Consider the following 16,483-nt stretch of genomic DNA (forward strand, 5'->3'; position numbering starts at 1 on the left):
TGTGCCTAATTCGGTATAGAATGCTGTCGGGTTCTTTCTTAAATCGGGCAGAGTTTGTTTAAAGGTTAGGATATCTTGTCGGTCCCATGGTTGGTAAACCCAATTGTACACAACCCTCCCTTTTGCATCTGCATGATTAATATCATCGCTTGTTCCCTGGCCACGTGGCGGGATCCAGTAAGGGGCCGCCTCCCTGATGGGCATCATAGTATTGGCTACTTCTACTGAGGTCGTTTCAGGGACTGTAACCTTGGCTTCTGGTTTTTGTTCCGTGAGGTGGCGGAAGACCTCAAGCGTCTGCATGAAGAGCTCCGTCGCCTCACATTCAGTCCCATCTCCAACATCAATCTTCCTATACAGCGTTGTTAGTTTAGCGGGGCCCTTACTTTGATACCTATCCTCATATGCGTTCAGGGTGTGGTAGCTGAATCGCAAAATGAAATGCCGTCTGTGGCTGTCGGCATGCGAATTATATATGTTCATTGTGTATTCTTCGCTCTCCCTTCGTTCTACTAATGTCTTTGCTATTTTGTCGATCCCATCCCGCTCATCTTTGCTCAACCTATTTGGTCTGGCTGGTGGTTGTTTGCTAGCCTCGGGGTCGTCTGACGATGTTGTTAATGTGGCTGGTGCGGAGGCCGTGAGGGCTGGTGCACTAGCACTAAGGTCACTTTCGCTCGCACTCGGGGCTTGCAAGCTTTGTTGGCAGGGGGCATATGGAGGGGGCATGTAGATGATCGGGGGACCTAGCAGTAACTCATCGTTCGCCTGTTGTTTGGAGGGCAATTCAGGGTAGAGCGCAGAGGGGGTCCTAACAGGACATTGACCTGTCGACCCTGATTCTTGGTTTTGTGCAGCTTCTTTTCTTTCTTTTATTTCTTCTTCTAGTTGCTTAGCGGCTAGGTGGGCTGCCTTTCGTAATTCTTTCCCTATTTTTGCTTCTTCCCTTTTCTTTCGTTGTTCCGTTTCTTTGCGCCACATGCCTATACTATCGAGCATAGTGGGCGTGGTCTTATTTTTCTGGAGCGCTATTTCCAATGTTTTTATTTTATTTTCATCAAAGGAACCTATCAGTGGCCACTGACTTTCAGGGTTCTTCTTTGTATATTTATGCCATAGCTTAGTATAAGCTATAGCGACTAGTCCATGCTTAGTGAACATGTCCTTATTAGGGGTGCCTTCCAGTGGAGCTGGATGGTTCATCTCTAATAAGCGGTCCGGGCTGTACAGGCTACCAATCAGTGGGGAGAAGATAGGCATGACGGGTTACAACGGGGACAAAGGTCTGCACTACCTATCTTATCACGGCGGACAAAGACTAGACAGAATATTTCTATTCTACGTTGTTTGTAGGCCGTGAATACCTCAAAAGAACCAATACCGAACACTTAATGTACGGTCAATCAAACAATCAATGGGGAGAATAAGTGGGTACGACGTGTTAAAGTTTTGCGTTACCCACTCTTTCTCTACCTGCAAAGAGAGACCTTGTTCTTCCCTGTTTACAGACAAAGAATCTCCAGACAACAATCCACGAACGACAGTTCGGGAAAACAGTGGGGGAGGAAGATAGGCACGACGGATTACAATGGGGACAAAAGTCTGCGTTACCTATCCTTCACTGCTTGCAAAGAGAGAGCCTGTTGTTTTCTCAGTTTGCAGACGGTGAATCTCCAGAGGTATCAACAAAGCGTAATACTAGTATTATCCAAACCAAACAATCATTTCTCAGTTTGTCGTGTCTACACGACCTTACCCGGACCGCATGGACGGTTTCCTGTCTTCTGAATCCAGCGCCTGATCGTCCTCTCTTCTTCGTGATGTTCGTGGCACTCCTGATGGTTCCCAGTCAGGACCGTAGATCACTCGAGAGAGGTCTGTTCGGAACTAGTGAAGGTCGGATGATCGGCTGTCAGACGAGGGTCTATCGGACACGAGCTCTCCCGATCGTTGCAGTCGTTCACTCTGTCGTCGGGACCTCTCCCACTGGATCCACGTGTCGCTGATGGGCCCCACGCTTTGGGACGCCAATTGTGGAAAAAGGTAGGGCTATGACCTTTTTCAAGATTTGCCCGGCGCTAACCGCCTTTGTACCATTCAAATTACCAAGCAATGAGGCAGGCGCCGGAGACCAGAAGGCAGGAAACAGAAGTTTTATTCCGACGGAGCAGAACACATCAGATCAGACAACAAGGTATCGTCTCGAGGTGCTCTAATAGCCTCTCTGAGGCCTGGCCTCTTATACCCTGGTTTATGACATGTCAGCATTCTTTATTGCATAAAAGACTCTTTAAACTTATGAAATGACGTCCCCATAATCCTCGTGTCAAACCCACCCTCATATACATCCACAATAGAGGTCCTCACCCCGCTGATAACAGGAGGGGGCTATCACACGGCTGAGTGTTCCGCCGATTCTTAGGATGTGTGCGCCTGATTGTATCCCATGGGGTGGGGAGGCCATGATCAACAGTGTGTCCTTTGAAGAGGAGCGACTTCGAACAATAAGGGGCAGTAAATGATATCTCCCGGCTTAGGCGATGGCCTCGGACCTGTGTGGACAGCCGGACACGGGGGAAGGGGTCATCAAAGGAGTGGTATTCATGCCGCGTGGACAATCGAGCGCGGAGGGAAGGCTTGTCGACAGAGAGGCATTCATGGAAGGACAGGAGGTGCTGGTCAGGCGCAGGCGTGACTCCCAAGGACAGGGTCATGCAGAAGGGTTATGCTCATGAGAGGGAGGGAGGGGGAGCCAGGGTGCGCGGAGGATGCTTGCTGGGTCAGAGGGGCGCGCTGGCGATAGATCGTGGACAGGGAGGCCATGATACCTAAAATGGCTGTCGTGCGCGTTGTACGTGGGGGACAAGCTGGCGCAGATGATGTTCAGCCCGTAAACCAAAATTCCACAGTCTCCATCATGGCCATGCCCCAAGGAGACCATTTTAAAGATGGTGAATCCACTAAACAACGACCAGGGCAACGGGGTACAGGACTTGACCTCCTCCCTGACCTAAGGAAGCAACTGAGCTATATTATGATCCCAGGAGAGAGTAGAGGCAGGTGAAATAAACACTCCAAGATATTTAAGCCCTCCAGATGCCAAAGTCCATTCCAACTCCCATCTCACTAGCGAAACAGTCAGCAACAACAGTACAGACTTGCTAATATTTATGTAGAGTCCCTAGGTCTTGCCAAATACACGCATGATTTGTAAAATACGGGGACCCGACACTGCGCAATTGGTTTCGAAGAAAAGGACATCAGCATATATACCAGTTTTGTTCGATAACCCCGTAGACCACTTGAATCCTCTCACCATGGCGTCTACCCTGACCCAGGCAACCAAGGGATCCATAGCCAAGGTAAACAATAACGGGGAAAATGGGCAGCCTTTCATAGTGCCACGTCCAATAGGAAGGGGGGCAGAAACTTTGCCAGCCACGCGGACCGATGCTCTTAGGTCAGTATAGAACAGTCGTATATACAAAAGAAATCGAGGCCCAAGATTCAAATGCCAAAGGAGCGAAAACCGATACTCCCAGCTCATGGAATCAAAAGCTTTATTGATATCGGCCCGTAACAACGTTGCAGCCTTTCCCCGGTGGATCCACCAAAGCCAAGGCATTATGAGCCTGTCTTATGTTATGTTGCGTGGTGCATCGTTGCATAAAACTAGCCTGTTCTGGGTGAACCAGGTCAGGTATATAAGTAGTCAGTCTATTGGCTAGAACCTTGACAAGAAGTTTAACCTTTATGTTAATGAGAGAAATTGGACGATACGGGGAGTGGGCCTCCGGCAAGCTCCCTGGCTTCCTTGAACACCACAATTTCCATATGTCTTCAGTCCAGGGAGAGCCACCCCTCCTCAAGTGCAGTGTGAATCGCACTCAATAGATGTGTCCCTACCTGTGACATATAGGCCGTAAAGATTTCACTAGGAAAACCATTGGGTCCAGGAGCCCGTCCGGTTCGCAGTTCATCCACTCCTTTCCCTTCCCGCCGCCCCCCATTTGTGTTACTTCTTTGCTCCTCCCATCTCTTTTGCTTCTTTTCTGCCTCACTCCCCTGCCCCGTCTTTTTTATTTACCTCCCCATCTCCTTGTAATTGTTTCAGCATTGTATGCATGCTTGCTTCTTGGGTTCAGTTGTTCCTATTTCTTTTACATTAACAAGAATGCCACTGACTGTTTTCCATGTTGCTTTCCCCCCAACCGCCCACACCCTCCTTCTCAATCGCTGTTGTTTCTTCTTCGCACTTGGAGATCAGCAAGCGGCAGAAGCAGCAATGTTTTTCAGGCAGGACATGGGCTACAGCAAAATGTTACAATACAGTATATAAAGTCCCAATCTAAGAGTGGTTTTGAACACTAGGGCCCACTACCAATGTGTTGTGCGCGGTCTACTGGCAACTTTTAAACATTTTGCTGGTGTGGCAGAAAGACCATTAAAAAGGAAGAAGCCACTTAAACCAGCAATTAGACCTCATTACATCATGGGCATGCAAATGAACCTGTAGCAGCTTTCTTGACATTGCACTTATGGACTAGTAACAATTAAAATGATTTTCAGTGAAACACAATTTGTTAATATTGCAGTTGTTTGCCTAGAGCAACATACATTTTATGCATTTAAAAAAAATTACACAAACTAAATAAGTTTTTATTAACAAAACGCCTCCATTTAAACAGCTACTAAGCATTTGAAACTGGCTAGTTGGGTTTTTCTACGTATACCTGCAATGAGATAAATGTGTCCTGGGCCAAAAAAGTCTTTTGTTTCACTTTTCAAGACAAATTGGCTACACAGCTATTGATAATCGAGAGGAACGTGCACTTTATCGCAGCAAAGCTCCTACTACATAATGGCACTGCTGCCCCTCCCTCCTATCGAACTACTACTGCTCCTCCGTCTTCATAACACTGCTTCTCCCCTTTCCTCCACCTGCTACTGCTCCCCTTCTTCACCACATGGCACTCCACTCTACTCTACCCTATGCAACCTCACTTTTATCTGCTCCAGCTACACCTGCATTCTACCTCTATCTACCATGCTCCAATCTGCCACCCCATCTACCTCACTCCAATCTACTCCACTCCAATCCGCCTTACTCTACTCCACTTCAGTGTGCCCCAATCTACCCTACTCCAATCTGCCCCAATCTACTCCCAACAACCCTACTGCACTCTACCACCATCTACTCTACTTCAATATACACCCATCTAGCTCACTCCAATCTACTCCACTCCGATCTACCCTACTCCACCCAACTTCATTCTGCCCAGTCTATCCTAGTCCAACCTACCTGACTCCAATTTACACCAACCAATCTACCCCACTAAAGTCTACACCGCTTTAATCTACACCAATCGACACTGCTCCATTTTACTCCAGTCTACACCACACCAGTCTACTCTACCCCAATCCACCCCACTCTAACTACTCTAGTCTACCCAAACTACCCCACTCAAATTTACCACACCAAAATCTAGTATACTCCAAACTACCTGATCCCAATCTACCCCACTCCAATTTGCCCCAGTCTAACCCAACCCAATCTACCCCACTTCAATCTACCTCAATCTGCCCCACCTCCGTCGACTTCACCCAACCTACCCCACTCCTATTTACACCAACCTACCCCACTCCAAGCCACCTCACTCCAATTCACCACACTGAACCACACTCCAATCTACTCCACAACAATCTGCCCCACTCCAATTCGCGCCACTCCAATTTACCCCACTCCAACTACTCAAGCCTCTTACTCCTCCAACCCCACTCCCTCACACCACTACACTGTACACCACACCAATGTTTCCCACTCCTAGCCACCCCACCTAATCTACCCAACCTCAGCCTACCACGCTCCAAACAGCCCACCCAAATCTACTCCATTCTAATCTACTCTATTCTGCCTAAATCAGCCCCACCCCAATCTACCCCGATCTCCTCCACCACCCCAATCTCCCAGTACAGTCTACCCCACCACAATTTACCCCACCACAATCTCCCCCCCCCCCCACAAAGTCTACCCCAACCCAGCCCAATCTTCCCATCCCATTTTACCACACTCCTATCTACCCCACCCAGTCTCTCAATCTCTCACCCCACCCCAATCCACTGACTTTGTCATGGTGAACTGCACCCCCCACTGGTGTGCAACATGGCTAAAACACATTGCCAAAGCCAATAGGACTTGCGTAGGCAAGACCAATTGGCTGTGCCAGTGCTTGTTGTGTTTGTCTCTTCTAAAGTATTGAGAGAGCAACAAGGAGAAAGTGATAGAAAGGTGACGAGACCAACCTACAGTTATGGTATCTTCTACTACACGCATGTTTAGTTTGCATTTGTAAAGCGTACGGGTGCCCTAACCGGGCGTCCCAGCGCTGAAGAACCGGCAACAACAGAAGCTCAGGGACCAGAAGCAGATTCAGAATGAAAAGAACCAAGTCTTTAGTTGCTTCCTGAAGATAGTCCAACTAGGGCTCTGGCCTAATGAAGCGGTAAGGTGTTCCAGAGTTTTGGCACCAATTACCTGAAGGAGCAGCACCTTGCCTGGCTCTTTTGATTGTAGGGGCAGAAGCTAACCATAAGTCAGATCACCAGGTTGCCCTACAAGTAGTATGGAGCTGAATCAAGTGTTGTAGATAATGGAGGCTTGTGTTGGCGAAAATGCGAAATGCAAAGCAGATGGCCTGAGATTTGACATGCCTTTCAACAGGCAGCCGGTGCAACTCAGTCAGATGGAATGATAGTTAGAGAAATGCAATAATAGATATGGCATTATTTGGAACATCCGTGATGGCATCTACGAGATGCTCTGATAAAAGACGTTCCTGTACTCCTGATGTAATATAATAGCCTTGACCATGGTTGTTTGAGCAGAGGGCGGAAGAGCTCATAGCTCTTAATGAGGCACCTCAAAGTTCGAAAGGAGGGCCCCTTGGGAACACAAGACTAGTCAAGCGATGGATGACACTGGCTTAACAGAGATAATAACGGCACAGTGCTCTAAAAGAGTTAAACTACTCCAAGGCTTTATTACAAATCATGCAGTCTAGTAGTCCCTGTAAGAGTGAGTCATGGACCACCTTATCAAAAGCAATGTTCAAATCAAGTAGAATGATCGTTGCGGAGCCACCTTGTTCAAGAATCCTTCTTAGCTCTTCAGTAATAGCCAGAAGAGCGGACTCCATACTATGGTACTTGACAGTGAAAGGTGAAGTAGGTTTGCTTTCGGTTCGCCAGAAACACATCTGCACATTGGCCTTCCTTTCAAAGAAAGTGGTCATTGTCATCACTTCTCTTGCCAACTAGACCTCCATTGCCAAGTTGATGCCACTAGGTGGCAAAGAGAAGGAGAAATGGCCGGCCAATGTAGCGGTTCCCTCTGCATGGAGATGTGTAAAAATATCAGCTCATTCAAGTTGAAACAAATACCTTGAATAAAGTGCAAGTGTGGCATACCTTGAATAAAGTGCAAGTGTAGCATACCTTGAATAAAGTGCAAGTGTAGCATACCTTGAATAAAGTGCAAGTGTAGCATACCTTGAATAAAGTGCAGGTGTAGCATACCTTGAATAAAGTGCAGGTGTAGCATACCTTGAATAAAGTGCAGGTGTAGCATACCTTGAATAAAGTGCAGGTGTAGCATACCTTGAATAAAGTGCAGGTGTAGCACGAGTTAAAATGTAGCCTTTGTTCTGTCACTCATAGATATATTTAAGTCTAGTAGTAATCCTTTTATGCCGGTAGAACTTGAGGCTGTGTAGTATCAAATGATTTCCAGTGAGGAACGAGGAAAGAGATTGACCAGAGTCCTCTTTCTTGCCCCAGTGAAGATGGAAGTCTTCAAGGAAAAGGACCTTGTGACATTGAATTGATTGGTTGGTAATAAGCTCTATGCATGCCTCGAATAAAGCTGCATTTTCACTTGGAAGGTGATAAATTGCATTGAGTTGAAGAGGGGAGTTCTGTTGTTCATGTAGGTCACGTTTTAGGCATTGGAACGAGGAAAAAGAACGGTTTTGTATCTTTTTGCACTGAAGATAACAGCAACCCCTCTTCTGATTCTCCCTTGACGATCGCATCTAATGATTGAGTGACTTGGAGGGAGTAGAAGGTCCATTATGTTTTAGAAATGATCATTGAACCTGGTCTCTGTAAGGGCTAGATAGAATATCAAGGTTGCAGTGTGAGATTGGCAGTTTCCAGTGTTTGTTTCACTGCTGCTCTGCAGTTATGAAGCATTCAACCAAGGGTCAAGTATACTATTTTGGTGAAGGTAGGGACAATGAGTGGGTTCTGTCTGAATAGGAATAGTGTCCTTGTTCGCCAGTGTTTTCATTGCGTAGGACTGGCGCTTGGTACTAAATGTCGAGATAGTGGGTAATTTGTTTTGGAAATGGTACAGCAACCAGGATCCAGTGTTAAGTAGTTTTGATGTGAGGACACAAAGTGGGATAGCCAGTCAGTAGGCTGTCATTGTCTTCCTGCGATACATTGGGTTGAAGTGTGGCAGTACGCGTGAGTTGATTGCTCCTAAGTCTCGAGTCGTGTATATTGTCAGACATTCTCGGAGGGTGATGGAGACTTTAAAAAGGCAGATAATCCGATACAAAGGCAGGTCATTCCATCTGCTGACCAAGATAATAGAGAGTTGAGGAAATATAACTTACGTTCAAGAGGATTATGGTCTGTCCAGTTTAAGCAGCATTAATAATCAATAGGCTTCTTTTTTTTTTTTAACTAAGATTGAATAGAGATCCTGGACTGTAGAGCTGAACCCATGTTGACGCTCGCTATTCTCCTTAGTGAATGTTTCTGGGTTGTGATTTTCTTTTGCGGTAGTAAAAGATGAATGAAAGTGAGGAGGGGCCGTGGTGATTTTTACAACATTGACCATGCTCATCTGGCGCATATCACATGCTTGTTTTAAAAGTCAATTGCAGTGATGTCAGCTACAGCTTTGTAGTTGAATGTTGGCAACGGTGAGAGTAGTGGGAAGGCTGATGTGCTTAGAGAGATCAGAAAGGATGGTACCATGATTCTTCTGTGATGCTGTGTGGAAAAGCGAGCTTCTGTGGTCTAGTTCAGAGAACATTTAGGGAGAGGAGCGGAAATAAGGGAATTTTTGCTCTTAGATCAGGGGAGAAGTTGAGATCGTATGGAGTGATATTGAGCAGCATATTTTAGTTTAAGGTTGTAAGTTGTGTTTTAAGAGTGTGATTGAGGGTAGGTCCTTGGTCATTGTATGAACTGCGCATCCTTAAGTATGTATCTTATTTAGCATGTTGTGGTCAGACAAGGTATAAGTGGAGCACAGTTCTTTAAGTGTGGTTTCGAATTGCGTGGGCATTTGATTTAGAGATGGGAAGGAGTGTAGAGTTGAGGGAGGCCAGGAGAGCATCATCTCATATGAGAGCGAGTGGAGCGTGTCCTCAGATAGTGGAGACATAGATTTAGCATTATCAGAGACAGCCCAGAGTTGGTTGGTTGAATATGTTAATTGTTTTAATTTCATTCAGTTTAGGTGAGGTTTCTCCCACATAGGTAGGTAGCATAAGGGCTGGCGAGTTAAAGCGTAGCTTTTCATTGGAGTTGGCACTCCTAGGTTTGTGATAAGTGGCAAAGGAGGATGTCTGAGTATCGAGCTGTTCAGTGATGAGTCAGCAGCTGAGAGAAGTCTTGAGAAAAGATGGTTTTTAAAGCTTACTGAGAAAAATAATTGCAGGAGCTTAGGAACTTTAGAGGAGTGATCGGAGTGCATAATTGCTGAGAGTTGTGTGTATAAATTAGAATCATGCAAGAAGGTTTGCATATGGGGATGCAAGGCCGAAAATACCCTCTTTATGGCATTAGGAAGAGTTGTGCAAAGTGGTTGAATAGTGTCAGATGTACATTTGTGAATACAATCTGTGGATTGTACCAAAATCCTACCATTGTTGTATATGGAGATTGTTATCAATCCATCACACACATATGGAATCATTTTTAGTTTGCATCTATAAGGTATGTTTGATGACAACTGGGCTCTGCCATCAGCCCAATACTGTTTAATTTGTACCTCCAACCGCTTATCCATCTTATTGGCACTTTTGGTATCTCGGTATTTAACTATGCAGATGACACCCAATTGATCTTTTCGCTGGAGGGTGGAGAGGCGGTTGCGTTGGAGACCTTTCATCGCTGTATGTCAGCTACAGCAGACTGGTTGTGTTCCAATTCACTCCAGTTCAACAGGTCTAAAACAGAGGTGCTGTACTGTTCCAATGACCGTGTTCCACGCTCACTGCCAGAGGATTTCTGGCCTTCCTTCTTTCCCGGATCAGGGACAGCAGCGGACTCTGTGCGAAATCTGGGAGTCATGTTTGAGCCCAATCTTCAACTGGATAGCTTTGCCAACAAGACCGTTGCCACTTGTATGGTACTGCTTCGCATGCTGCGCAAAGTCCTTCCTATGCTCCCAGCGGGACCGGCCAGATCAGAGGCGGTACGGGGGTTCATACTGAGCAGGTTGGACTATTGCAACGCATTGCTTTTAGGTGCACCGAAGAACTTGGTCGGCAAGCTACAACGGATTCAAAACATGGCGGCTAAGCTAGCTTTGTCCCGTCCGCGTTCTGCTTCATCCACTGTGGCGCTGCGTGACCTTCATTGGTTACTGGTCCAACAGCGGATCCTTTTCAAGGCCTCATGCTTGGTCTTTAGGGCGCTGCATGGGCAGGGTCCTGGCATGCTGCAGAATCTTTTCTCCTGGTACACTGTTCCACGTACCTTGCGCTCCTCTTCAGCTTACCTGGCTACGGTTCCCAGGTTTCAAAGGTCAAGGATGGGCGGCCGTTCCTTCAGCTTCGCTGCCGCCAGTCTTTGGAACTCTCTCCCGCTCCATCTGAGGAGCATGAGCGAACTCCCTCTCTTTAAGAGAAATCTAAAAACTCATCTCTTTCCTAGAGTAGTGTGATCTTTATGAATGTGTGCTAGTTTGTCAGTCAAAGCGCCAGGATACCCTTTGGGTGACAGTGTTTTGCGCTATACAAAACTGGAATACAATACAATACATACAAGAAAACATTCAGTTGATTCAGAAGGGTGTTAGACCACCACTCTGTATATTGGGTAAAGAAAGTGAGCTCTTCCTTAGATCAGGGAAACATGCACCTTGAAGCCATTTGCTAGGAGCCATTTGCTTTGCATTAGCCTGAGCCACGCGCTGCCGTTGGTTTAATGCGCCAGCTCGACAAGTTCTATCCCCATGCCTTTCTTTTTGTTCCCATCAGCTACACCTTTGACTCTGGATCAGCAATAGATGTCAATGTGCAAGACTGAAATTGTTAGTACCTTCATATAGACTCATGATGTTCCTGTACTGTTTTTGTTTTTTAAAGGCAGTCATCATTTGACTACGGGCCTTGGCATCCTTCTCTGTGGTTATTATAGTGTTTTTGATATTCTCCAAGTACCCCACAGGGCCTGAGGGTTTTAATTCAGTATGGTGTATATCCCACCTGCAGGTGTCTCAGCATGTTCATGATCAAAAATCCTTGGTAAGCGCTGGATCCCCATCTCGGCAGGCCCTAGAAAGAAGAAAAAAATCATCCTTACATTTGGTCTGCCTCTGCCTCCTGTCCTTGCAAGGCATAGTCTCCTGCAGTATGCCCTTGAAAAGCCACGGTTTGTCCTTCATGCACTGGCGGATGCAGTCAGCCTGCCCACTGCCAGCTTACATCTGTCCTCAGAGAATTCCCCTGGGCTCTTGTTACAAAGGGGTGAGTGAGCTCATCATTGCCCTAGATACCCTGTAGGTTTTTTCTGGGCACTGCAGCTCTGAACCAAAGAAATCCCCTTTGTCTTGTCTTCCCCAAGGACACCTTGTGTGATGTAAGTTGGTGCTCCAAATGAATACCAGGCATGACCAGCACCCAAAAAAATAGCCGCTGTTTCAAACGTTGTCCTCCACTAAGCTCCAGCACCATCACAAACCTCTAGAAGATGGACAAGGCCTCAAGACTGCAGCAGCACAGGAGCTTGAGAGGAAGCGGTAATCTGAGTTTGGCAAGTCTCGCTCCTCACTGCTCATTTTCATGCATGAACGTTAATATAACTAGAATAACCTTGATTAATTTAATCTTCCTTTTCAATTTTGTACAGTTATATTGATGGTGTGAAGTACAGCCCCTAAAACTCCTTCCCTGAATTAAGATAACCCCCTCGAGATGGCACCATTGCGATATTGTGGACAAAGCAAAAAAAACTCAATCCTTGCATTGATTCTTTATGCTTCACTTCTGGGGAGCTCATGGGAGCAGGAGTCCGACTTAACACTGCCAGATTGGCCTTGGCAACGCATCAAAGACTTCTTATGTAGCACATTGTTCCAGTGTCGAGTGCTAGTGTCACCATGCGAATGAATTGAGCATAATTCTCAGCCATAACTTTTTTCTTCTTGAAGTTGAATAATTTTGAGAGACATTATAGCCCATTTTATGTTTCCTCCACAGATACTGCATACTTTGGTTTCTTTCAGTACTTCGGTTCCAAATTGATTTGTAACAATGGCGTCTTGTGATACAAATGTTTGCTGATATCCACATGTGCTATCTTTGCCTCCCGCAGTCTCCTTTTGCTACTACTCCTACAAGACGTTCTTTGCACAGAACCCTGTCAGACGAAAGTATTTACAGTGGTCAAAGAGACATTGCCTTTGAAAATGCACGCATTTCCCTGCTGGACCAAGCACTGCCAAATGTTGTTCTCTTCAGCAGCACCTACCCATCTCTTCACAAATCTTTACCTGAAAGAAGGCCGTCATACACATTGGGAATGAAGTCTGTACACGGTATGAGATTTTGATTATTTTTTTAAACCACAGTCTTTTTTGAGCAGGTTACAGCTGCCTGGGCCGTGGAAAAATAAGCTAAAACATAAAATAATGGAGGGGTAGTAGAGGGATCCGGCAGCACAGTTTGAACAGTGTGGATAGGACAAAGAAGACAGAAATAGCTCAAAGAGTGGAGAAAGTGGCAAAAGAGAAGTGCCATTAAAAATGCTAAAAATGCGAACTAGTGGGTGAGCGGTGGTTAGGAAAGCAGGAAGAAAGAATCTGGAGAATAATCTAGGGCAAAGGAGAAAGGAAAGTACGGTTTGTCTTTTTGCTTTCCATTCAGTGAAGTGGGAGACACTATACAATAGTAAGTTAAAGCGCTACCATGGTTTTAGCCAGGAAAATTATGTTTTTAGCAGTTTTCTCAACAATGCGTTTTATAACATTTGGTACCGAAGGACAAGCACTTGCACTTTAGTTAAAACTATCGGGACTGTGTTAATGTCATTTGGTTTTATATTGTGAATGTTATGATAGACCTATATATATATTTTTTTTATCTCTGTTGCGGGGGGCTGAGAATTGTAAAGATTTTAATTAATCATACAATAAACTATGACCGGACTGGAGAAAGGAAAGTACATGTGCTCCCATCGGGTGTTAAAATTATAATAAACACTTCCCTCAAGTCAGCAATGGAAGGGGACAATCCAGTCAAACGCAGTATAAATCAGCAATGCTTCAAGGGTGGGACAGACCCAAACATACACAGGAAAGCCATGGCATAAGGACCAGTGGTAGATAAGAAAGCCATCCAATCATGGGAAAGGAGCCGACTCAAAGCCATCTGAAGACATTGTAGGTCTTGGACAACAGGTAGCTAAAGCTGTATGTAACAGAGACTTAAAAGCCTGCTAGCTAGAGATGATAGTGGAGTGTGTAATTTGCAGGATAGATGTCCGAATGAGGTGCTGCTTAAAAGCCATATCTTGCAACAAACTCAAGGATGTGCAGCAAGAATATAGGCTTCTTACATGCCACATCTTCAACAAACCCATGAATTTCATGTGTACAATTTATCTTTCTAGAGTCTCTTAATGTCTTTCTAAGAGACTTGCAAATACTGGTCATATGGATAACAGGAAGTCCACATTGGTGCATGGCTAGTCAATTAGTATCCATGGTAAAGTGTATGAACACTTGATCTTAGAGAGGTTACAACTTTAGAAGGGTCTTCCATATTGTCCATGGACTCTTAAAGAGTGGTGTCTTAAATGCCTGACGCTTGGGTTGAAGGATCAAAAGCTAATAGTTCAGAGTTTACTTGGATTCAGCACGCATATTTAACAGCTGTTTTATCAATATTAGGATTTTACTTCTCTGGGTATTTCCCTGCTTAATTTGCGTGTGGTAAGCAATCAAAATATTATGTTTTCCAATATGATCATCAAGCTTACGTGGATAAGTTTTGCAGTGTTTCATCTAAATCCTGATTCCTTTATTTTACATTAGTTTATTGATTTCTAAGGGGTTTGAGAAGTTTGACAGCTGTCTTATTTATAGTTGTTGTTCAAAGGAAAAAAATCTTGCAGAATGAAATAATTGAAAGGGCATCATGTCAGTTTCTGTTAGTTGTTGATGCTCAGAGATTTTAAAAACAATGACATAAGGTTATAAAAGCCGAGCACAGTGAGTACAGGGTTGAGGGGAATCTTCACAGCAGGCCGCTCTGGGACAGGCTGTACAGAATAATATCTCCAGTCCTCATTGAGGGTACCATGTCTGGAGGCATTTAGACTTCACTTGCTGACTTGTCAGTGTAGCTTGCCTCATCAGATGAGAATAGAAGACCTTGCGACTGCATTGAACATAAGCTCTATTGTTCAAACATGAATGTGGATGTGTACCATCTCTGAAATTGAAAAAAAAACGTTTTATTTTCTGCTGCTCTAGAGCACTTAGAAGTAGGAGAATAAAGATTGGGTTGCTATAGATTTATCACCACTTTCATGTTAGTGGTTCTGCCTATTTTCTCATTTGGTGAACGTTGCTGCTGACATTTTATTGGTCTTCAATGTGGTTACTGTTAATATAGGGTGCACTAAACTACTAAATATTTAAAATCTATCCCTTATGTTCCAGTGTTCTTGAGTGTACAATACTTTACTAAGAGCAATTGACGTTCCACTGACTATCCTTGTAATGTGTTTATAACAAGAGGGAGAGTAAGGGAATTTACATATACAAATGTGAGGTGGGAACTCCTGGTCGCCGGAACTAATAGTAATAACAATGAAGGAGTGCCCCCTGAATGAGAGGAAAACAGCAATTTGCTCTCTCCTATTAGGTATGGCTAGGTAAGCACAAAGTGCCCCAAACCCGTTAACTGGACAGTAGTGGTCCTTTAAGAAGACCCCTCACTCACCAACCTGGTTGGTGACATGCTTCATCATTGGGGTCCCACCCCATAGGCCGAGTGCCTATAGGGTGTGCTACGACACCTGACTACAGTGGAGCGGGATATTGTTTTTTGTTATATGTGCTAATTATAAATGAGTGAAGGTATATTAAAAAGGGCCAGTACTACTCCGTTCAAGAGTTTATTCCTGAGCGTCTGAACCCTAAATAAAACAGATGTGGCACCTTTGCCCAACTAGGAAGGCTTTGGTGTCTCGAGAAGTGTGATATATTAAAAAAAAAATTAAAAATAGCTAAGTGTGCTATGTGAAAGAAATTATAAAGTAAACTAGGTCTACATGTTTCAACCAATATAAAAAATTCTCTGGTTTTCGTCAGGACCGTGTGATTTACAAGGGGAGGTACACACACGCTAAGGCGCGCCCTACCCACATGTAATTTACAGACCGCAAAATAAGGGTCTGAATGTAAAAGTGTGTTCAATCCTGGATTCAGGAAAAAACACTTAAAGCGGTTACTGTCGCTTCCTGGGCTTCGGATGAACCAAGACGGCGATTCTCCGTCACTTTTTGAAAGCGGTCATCTGTCGGTAAAACCTACTTGGTTCCCGTGCGCGAAACCCCGATGTACTGTAATTTCTTTCACATAGCACACTTAGCTATTTAAATTTTTTTTTTAAATATATCACACTTCTCGAGACACCAAAGCCTTCCTAGTTGGGCAAAGGTGCCACATCTGTTTTATTTAGGGTTCAGACGCTCAGGAATAAAGTCTTGAACGGAGTAGTACTGGCCCTTTTTAATATACCCTCTCACAGTAATTGTAAGCACATATAAAAAAAGAAACAATATCCCTCTCTACTGTAGTCAGGTGTCGTAGCACACCCTCTAGGCACTCGGCCTATGGGGTGGAACCCCAATGATGAAGCATGTCATCAACAAGGTTGGTGAGTGAGGGGTCTTCTTAAAGGACCACTACTGTCCAGTTAACGGGTTTGGGGCACTTTGTGCTTACCTAGCCATACCTAATAGGAGAGAGCAAATTGCTGTTTTCCTCTCATTCAGGGGGCACTCCTTCATTGTTATCCCTGTAATGTCTCACAGGATTGATAGTTATCTGAAACACGTCTCCCTCAGTGGGTTTTTAAATGGTTGCAGTACAGCTGTTTTTTTTGCTTCTGGTTGGCATGTTGACTTAATCCTTGCTGTCAGGGGGTTTAGACAACTGGCCTCCTTTCCTAGT

The 16,483-nt window shown here is 44.9% G+C and overlaps 1 protein-coding gene across 4 annotated transcripts in view; it reads left to right on the plus strand.

Annotated features, from left to right (window-relative positions):
* SIPA1L1 (signal induced proliferation associated 1 like 1) overlaps window positions 1–16,483 on the plus strand; it is an 847,070-nt gene that overhangs the window by 791,769 nt on the left and 38,818 nt on the right. For all 4 annotated transcript variants that reach the window (XM_086937055.1, XM_086937054.1, XM_086937056.1 and 1 more), the window contains one exon: window positions 12,616–12,838. In XM_086937055.1, coding sequence (XP_086793181.1) covers window positions 12,616–12,838 — 223 coding nt within the window. The remainder of the gene's footprint in view (window positions 1–12,615; window positions 12,839–16,483) is intronic.

The sequence above is a fragment of the Lissotriton vulgaris genome, chromosome 9 (genome assembly GCF_964263255.1).
Source record: "Lissotriton vulgaris chromosome 9, aLisVul1.2, whole genome shotgun sequence".
In the NCBI taxonomy this organism is placed as follows: Eukaryota; Metazoa; Chordata; class Amphibia; order Caudata; family Salamandridae; genus Lissotriton; species Lissotriton vulgaris.